Source organism: Myotis davidii, unplaced genomic scaffold (genome assembly GCF_000327345.1).
Source record: "Myotis davidii unplaced genomic scaffold, ASM32734v1 scaffold209, whole genome shotgun sequence".
Taxonomy (NCBI): Eukaryota; Metazoa; Chordata; class Mammalia; order Chiroptera; family Vespertilionidae; genus Myotis; species Myotis davidii.
In genome coordinates, this window is record NW_006300047.1 from 3,102,606 (window position 1) to 3,111,341 (window position 8,736).

General features: G+C 44.9%; 1 protein-coding gene across 1 annotated transcript in view; it reads left to right on the forward strand.

Annotated features, from left to right (window-relative positions):
- The window catches only part of GRIN2A (glutamate ionotropic receptor NMDA type subunit 2A), a 381,557-nt gene that overhangs the window by 207,733 nt on the left and 165,088 nt on the right, over positions 1-8,736 (forward strand). Inside the window, exon 4 of the mRNA XM_006776302.2 lies at positions 4,723-5,315. Within this exon, the coding sequence (XP_006776365.1) occupies positions 4,723-5,315 (593 nt within the window). The remainder of the gene's footprint in view (positions 1-4,722; positions 5,316-8,736) is intronic.

An 8,736-nucleotide genomic window follows, 5' to 3' on the forward strand; every position in this document is an offset into this window, starting at 1 on the left:
GAAGGACACAAGTGATGGTTTCTCTCCAAAGCATTATTCATCACTGTGAGGAAAGACAGTTCCTTCTCTTCTTCACACAGCTTCCTGTGCTCAGGGAGAGTGGGCTGGTTTGCAGGGGGAATGCAAGAGCAGCATGCCAGTGGATCTGGAGATACCAGTTTCTGAAATAGGATAAGGATCCCCTTAGGTTTCTGGGGTGTCTATGTGGTCTAGAGGGCAGAGCACATGGAGAGGAACCCCAAGCTGTTGGGGTCCTCATAGATAGAAGAGCCCGTTACTTCTACCAGCTCATCCCATCCTCACAGCAACCCCATGCGGACTTGAACTGAGGTTTGATAGGCCAGAGCCCATGCTATTTCAACTACAAGGTTTGATTGGTGAGCATGCAGGGGTAGGCTAGAGAGTCTAAATTTAATGTGATAGGTCTAGGGAGGCCATAGGTGACTGGCTATAGAGTAGAGAAGGAGATTGGTTAAAGCATCAGGCAGCAATGAATAGGGTGAGTTATTGAGATTCTCAGGTTCAGAGTGTGAATTACTGCCTTAGTGGAGGGGGTAGCATGAGCCCCTGATGTGAGACACTGAGATTCCTGGCTATGGGGAAATAACAGTGACTTACTAGTACCTTTGTTGGTCATTTGATAGGTGGTGGGCACTGTACTGGAAGTTTCTATACAACTCAATGAGAAAATGCTATCATTGCCAACAGCATGGTGCAGGGGTGAAAAGATTGGAATCTTGAAGGCAGATAAACCTGATTCACTGCCTGTGTAACCATGGAAAAGTCACTCTACCCTTAATCTGTTTCTTCATTTCTAAAATGGGGATAATACCAGTTTAGGAAGTTGGGGGGGTAGGATTAAAGGATAATCTCACCAAAAAAAGTCTTAGACACATGACTGTCATATATAGTAAGCACGTCTGTCATGTTAGCTGGTGTAAATATTACCATTGCCATACCCATTGTACAGATGTGCAAACTGAGGCTTGGAAAGGTTAAGTGAGTTTTTCCAAGGACACACAATTAGCATTGGTACCTGGGTAGTCTGACCCCCAGAAGTTACACTGCTATTCCTCCAGGGAGAGGATCTTAGTGAGGATCACAAGAGAGTAACAGGAGAGATTGAACTTGGATTAAAGTATGGCAAGACAGGAGGGTGGGGATGGCACAAGGCAATGACTTTGCACATACTCTTCCCCAGATGGCCTGTGCCAAGCTCTTGGCCAATGAACTGCTATCCTTATCATTATCTTTCTCCTTCATAAAGTTCCCAATGCAGCCGTGCCCTCCTCTCTATGTGGAGAACCAGATAAAACTGCATTTGCATACAATTCTGCCTTGTGCACAAAGCTGCTCATGGGTACACTGGTCATGTCTAGCTCATAGTACATGGAGTGAGGGCGTTGGAGCATCCCACATACCCTCAACTCCTACATGTAACATGTTTGACCTTCACCTCCACCAATAGCAACTATTCCAAGGAAGTTTGTGTATGTGGGTTGTCTCAGAGACTTTTTAAAAATATATATATTTTATTGATTTTTTACAGAGAGGAAGCAAGAGGGATAGAGAGTTAGAGACATCAGTGAGAGAGAAACATAGATCAGCTGCCTCCTGCACACCCCCTACTGGGGATGTGCCCGCAACCAAGGTACATGTCCTTGACCGGAATCGAACCTGGGACCCTTCAGTCCGCAGGCCGACGCTCTATCCACTGAGCCAAACCGGTTAGGGCCAGAGACCTTTTTTTAAATTAGGTTCTAGCTGTGCCCTTAGCATATGTCCTCCTGAGAACTTCCTTAGTTCCTTGTGTGCTCAGTGCAAGGAGATGCTGGTCCCATTGCCTTTTGCGGTCATACTGTACTGGCTTCCTCAGAGGCATCTTTGCTCCTTATTACATTTCTTTTGTAATTAAGTTTGGAACTTTTCAGTCCCATTCCAAGAAGTCCCATTCCCCTTATGTGACAGCACATAAGGCTGATGACTATAACTGCCTTCTGACTTCACTTCTGTGCTTTCTGCTGTGGGTGCGTTCTGTATATTGTTGCCTTCTTTGGTATTTAATTGAGGTTCTATGGATACCTGGTGGGGCTTATAGGGCTCCTATATCTCATTATAAATACAGGACACCCTAAATGTATTTCGGGTGTTTAATGGAGAAGGGGTTCCTCATGGTAGTAGGGTGACGATGTTGAAAGGTTTTAGTTTTTGGACATGACATTCAAGAGCCACACAAAGCACAACCTCAGACGCTGAATTCTTCCCTTTCACTTTGTGTTTAACCCAAGGACATTCTCCTTAGACCTCTTTCGCACATTCACCCACTCACGCATTTCCTCACCCTCCATTACCTGATGTGTCATGTGCCAAGCCTTCTGCCAGGTGCTGGGGACAGAGAGATGAGGACAGCAGAATCTCTGCCCTTGAGTAGTCCACAGTCCTGTTGAGGACGATTTGAAATGATTAATCCATCCAAGAATATTGGAATTCTCCAAAAGCTACTGGAATTCCTCAATGATGGATATGGAACACTTGAATAACGACCCAAAGTCTTTAAACCTGTTTCCCATTTTAATTGACTTAATTAGGTAAAATTCATAGAACTGTAATATCGGAAGGGGCGCAGAAGGCATTTATTCCTGTTTTTTTTTCTTCCTCTCTTTCTTCAAGCCACACTGCACTCAAATTATCCCCCTAACCCCTGCATTTTGGAAAAGGGGAGTATTTCGAAGAACTATAGCTTTTGGCCCATTCAGATAAAACTTCCTGTTCAGTGAGAGCCCACAGCAAAAATTATTCAGACTTGTTCAGAATTAAGACACACAGCTACAAAGTATTGTTCTGAAAGATATGAATGGAGTTGTTCACTCTTAACACACACACACACACACACACACACACACACACACACACACACACACACAGAGACACACACACACACAATGGAGTTCCCATTCCCATATTCGTACTTCCAAGTTTGTGGGAATACACGTGGTAGACACAGCATGCAGAATAAAAACATGCATGGCTGTGGTACAACAAGGACTCTTCGAGAATTTTCTTAGTTCCCGGGAAGAAATACATCTTAGCGTTGGTCAAATCCCGATTTGTTACAACACAGAGACAGACCTGGCTTCATTGGCATTTTTGCACCGTGGGTGAAGCTGATCTTCAGTGACCCCAAGAAGGCTGTGGTTTGTGTTGCAAAGGGTGCTGGACGTGGAATCTGAGCCTGAGTTTGGATACTACTGGCTGCGACCAGTTTGGGCCTGTTTCCCCTGCTAACAATATACCACACTCTGAGGGTCCTCATGCAGCTTTGGTGAGTTAAGGGGTGTGAAGGTCATTTGTAAATTGTACAGCTGTATGTATCAGCTGCCTCTTCCAAATGGAAACTTGTTCTTGTGATTAGACCAGGGGTGGGCAAACTTTTTGACTCGAGGACCACAATGGGTTCTTAAACTGGACCGGAGGGCCGGAACAAAAGCATGGATGGAGTGTTTGTGTGAACTAATATAAATTCAAAGTAAACATCATTACATAAAAGGGTACGGTCTTTTTTTTTTTTTTTTTAGTTTTATTCATTTCAAATGGGCCGGGTGCCCGGCCCGGGCTGTAGTTTGCCCACGGCTGGATTAGACCATAGACTTGGGGGGGGGGGGGTTGGGCTATTAGAAGCCCCTCAACCCAACACAAGTCACCACCCAACTTCCCAGTATAAGAGCACCCAGCAGCTCCACCTTGTGCTCCGAATAAGGTGTAAGCCTCTGAACATAACCCCTGAGGCCATATGTGATGGGGTTCTTGCCAAGCTCTTCAACATCATCTCATCCCCTCTGTTTCACAAACCGTAATGCATTTATCTGTAGTTCCTGGCATAGTCAAGATGTATTCTCGGGGCTCTTCTGACTCTAATATCCACCCGTTTCCCCTTTTCCACACCTGGATTCTCCTTCAACATTCTCTCGTGCTCCTCTCAGCCCCCAGTTTATGGAAGTTGCTCTTTCTCAAATTCCCAGCAGATCTATGAAGACAGAGGCGATGTCTGTGCCTGCCGTATGCATCATTTCTCCAAGCTGTTGCTGCACAGTTAGGTGCTCACCAAATATTTGTTGATTGAGCAGATAGATGGCCACCAGCATTTATTATCCTCTATATTACACAGGAGTCTAGATTTCAAGGGACAGAAATTCTACTACAGTTGGCTCAGGTGAACATGGGAACTTGTTGGCTTATAAACCAACAGGTCCAGAGTCAATGGCTACGGGCACGGCAGGCTCCAGGTGGTCTAAGTGTCATCAGGAATCTGTCTCTATTTACTGATGTTGTTTTGTCTCTGACGGCTTCATTTCCCAGCCATGAGCCTGGGGGCCAGAGAGAGTTCATTCTGTTGGAAACATATGGACTCAAAGGGGCGAGGTGGATGGGATGAACTAGAGGAAAATGAGGAGAATAGATGATGAGATGACAGAAGTAACAGATGTTCCTCAGTGTATCAGGGCGTGGGCTCCAAGTCCAGGACTTCTCTCCTCTTTGTATGTTCAGTATCTCTTCCAGGGTGGGGTGTACAGTAGGTGCTCAGGAACGTTTGCGAATGAATAGATATGTGATTTATTTCCCCTCACTTCTAGGAAGGAGCTTCTGTTAGCCTATAAAGACAGATGGTGCTGTATAAACTGCCTTCTGCCTCATCTTGCTTTTCTTTTTTTTACCTGTTGGCAGGATCCGACGTCTACCTTCTTCCAGTTTGGAGCGTCCATCCAGCAACAAGCCGTGGTCATGATGAAGATCATGCAGGATTACGACTGGCATGTCTTCTCCCTGGTGACCACCATCTACCCCGGCTACAGGGACTTCATCAGCTTCATCAAGACCACAGTGGACAACAGCTTCGTGGGCTGGGACATGCAGAACGTGATCACCCTGGACACCTCCTTTGACGATGCCAAGACGCAAGTCCAGCTAAAGAAGATCCACTCTTCTGTCATCTTGCTCTACTGCTCCAAAGATGAGGCTGTCCTCATTCTGAGCGAGGCCCGCTCCCTGGGCCTCACCGGGTATGATTTCTTCTGGATTGTCCCCAGCTTGGTCTCTGGGAACACAGAACTCATCCCCAAAGAGTTTCCATCGGGACTCATTTCAGTCTCCTATGATGACTGGGACTACAGCCTGCAGGCGAGAGTAAGGGATGGCCTGGGCATCCTGACCACTGCCGCGTCTTCCATGTTGGACAGTTTTTCCTACATCCCAGAGGCCAAGGCCAGCTGCTACGGGCAGACGGAGAAACCGGACGCCCCGCCGCACACCCTGCACCAGTAAGAGGCGGCGCTTTGCTTTGTCTCTCTCAGCTTGGGATCAGAGTTGTGTTTTTGTTGCTGTTGTTTGTTTGTTTAAATACTAGGAGCAATACGTACTCATTGCTGAAAATGTGCACTGAAAATCAGGAGCGTGTGTATGTGCGAATGGGATTATTTTGTTTGATTCTGTGCTTCTCTCCCCTCTTCCTCTCTTCTCCTCTCCTTTTGCTTTTAAGTAACTTCGTATATTGTTTCTTGAAACTTAATTTTTTTACTTAACAATATCCCATGAAAACTTACTTTTGAGATCTATCTATCCATCCATCCATCAATTCTCTATCTATAGATATATTGCAAATATGTATGTGCATATGTGTAGATATATGTGTGTATATACATATATATGAATATATAGATATGTGTGTACGTAGTTATACATTTATAAACATACACATATGAAAACCTACATTCTTTGTAACTTACTCATTGCATTCTTCAATAGGAATATACCATGATTTATTTATCCAGCCTTCATAATGATAGAAATTTGGGTTCTTTTAGGTTTCTTTTCATTAGAAACTAAACTGCAGTGCTAATCACCGTACGTGTCTCTTTATGCACATGTGCAAGTATTTCTCTAGGGTGGATTCCGAGAAGCAGAACTTGGGGGTCACAGAGCATGTGCATTTTAAAATTTAAGTATCTACTGCCAGATTGTCCTACAAAGTAGCTATATCAATTTATATTCACACCAGCCGTTAATGAAATCACTTCACTTCCCACATCCTCACCAACATGCTAACATTTGGAAAACTGCCCACAGTGGTGCTCCTAGTCCTTGGCTGAGTGTATAGCTGAATTTCTCCCCTTCTTGTGTCCTACATATTTCTATAGGGCATTGGAAATCTTGGCAAACACGGTTTCAAAACTGCATTATATTCCATCACATGGATGTATCGTAATTTATATAACGACTCCCATTTTGGTGGACATGTAAGTTAAAGTATGTTTGGAAGAAGCATCATTGTTCTTTGTGGCCCATCATATGACTCAGCTGTTAAGATGTAGAAGGATCACACTCGTACACCCGTCTTGCATGCTTTTGCCTGCTGTTTGCTGATTTAATCCATGTTCGACCCTCAGATAAGGAGCCGCGTGGCACTGTGATTAAGGGACTGGACTCGAGTCAGATTTGTCAGGGTTCTAAATCTTGTGCCAACCACTTTCTATATGACTTGAACGATCATTTTACTCTTCTGGGCCTCAGTTTGTTGAGGAGCGATGATAACAGCACTGACTTTCTAGGCAGCGATTCTGAACTTCATCATGCATGAGAACCACTAGGAGAGCTGGTTAAATCAGCTTGTTGGGCCCCATGCTCTGAGCTCATTGAGAAGCTCTGGGTGGATCCTTAGACTTTGTAATTCTGACAAGTGCCTGGGCGATGCGGGTGCTGCTGGTCTGGGGGTCATGCATCAAGAACCAACGTGCTAGGTGTTTTGTGAGGGTGAAATGAGGCGATGCATGAAAAGTGTTGCTTAGCACAGCGCCCAGCACCTAGTAATGACTAAGTGACTGTCAGAGTGAGCAGTGAAGGTTTCCTGGTCACCAGAAATGAGGGTCAGCAGACTAGTTTGGTTGATTATTAGCAGAGTGACGCCTCTCTCTAAAATGGTTCTGGAAGGTTTTAGGACTTTGAATCTGCTCCAGTTCAGGGATTATCTCTGGGCTGGGGCTGGAGGTGTGTGTATGTTTGCACGTGTGCATATATGTACGTGTGTGTGTGTGTGTGTGTGTGTAATCGGTGCATAAAATAGACATAATCCTGAACAACTCTTGAATTAGGAAATCATGACCCTTTGAAATTTTCCCTTTTCCCCTCCACCCCTCTCTTTAATGATCTTGTTTCTACATTGCCACTTCCAGCATTTTAAATAATTGTTCAAAGAGCAGGAGGGAACTGGGGGCAATCTGTAGGACACACGGGCGCCTCTCACAGAGGCAGGACTGCTGCCAGCCCAGAGACAAGCGCTGGGCTGATGATCCTCACTCTTCATTACAAGAAGTGCCCTGCAGCTGGGATATTGAGAAATGTATAATTTCGATGGTAACACAACTCAATTTTAGGGCAATTGAAATATAATATATACAGGAAAAGGAATTTGAGAAGGATCATTGGCAAGGCATTCAGATCTCCTTCCAGTGACCACCCTGAATTCCATTCCTAAAACAACCCTGCTGTGAAGGCTGCTATGCTATTTCCAGGAGTCGGGCTTTTGAGGGAGGCAATTTTGGAGCTGATGTTTCAGCCCCAGAGGAGGAACATGTCAGGTGTGGTAGGTTATCATCTGCTGCCTGGTGTTTAATGAAACTTTTCTCCATTTATGGAGCGCGGTGGTGCTCACTGAGTGTGTGGGGTTGGAATCCGGCACAAGCAAGGCCCTGATCACATTTCCTCATCATCACAGTGCTCCTGAGCATGCCCGGGAGAGTGGCCTTTTCCAAGGCAAGGCGAGCACTGAGGGCTTGAGAAAGCCCAATGAAGGCGGTTGTTAAGAAAAGGATTAAGGGGACTGTATCTTTCCATCCTCCAGAAATCACCCCTCCCACCAAATGGACCCTGTGCTAGGTCTGGTGTAACCTTGCCCCTCAGAGAATGTACAATCTGATGAGGACAGGAAAGATTTGTCTGAAGACAAACTCAGATAACAGGAACTCTAACTCACACTCTCTCTCTTTTTCTCTCTCTCAGAAAGAATACTATGGGAAAGTATGGGGTCCAATAAAATGCCCACCCTAGTACTTACCACAGAGAACAAAGGTTAACACGTTATATGTGTTTCACAGTTTTAAAAGAAATAAGACATTGCTGATAAGGTAGAAATCTTGATCATACCTCTGTCCAGTCCTGCTTCTCTCCCTTCCTCTCCACGGGAGGGGAAACACTACAATAAACATCATGTCATTCAAATCCATGTACGTTTGTCGTTGAAATATGTGCAACTTTAGACCCAATTTAGTTCTTTCTTAGGTACCAAATGGTATCTAAAGTGTTAGAATTTTCTTTACCTCAACCTTATGGTTTCAAGATTGATCTATGAAGATACATAGAATTCAACATATTCCTCTCAGTTGCTGTTTTGTGTTCTGTTGTAGAAGTTACTTAAGCGTCTGTGATTTAATCACCCCCGTTGGATGGACGTTTGGTTGCTGGATGGCTGAAGGCAGAGATCAGAGTTGGACCCATCACTTGTTCAGTGGAGCCCAGGACTCTAGAGTTAGGGGTTCTCCTGCCAGTCTTTAAAAGTTACATTTCAACTGGATTAAAATGTCTTCTTTGGAAGAGCATCTAGTGAAGAAATAGCTCTCTCTACCCCCACTGTGTGTGGGGGGGAAGCAACTGGCTTCAGAAGAGCGTCAGGTGCAGCCACACCTGATG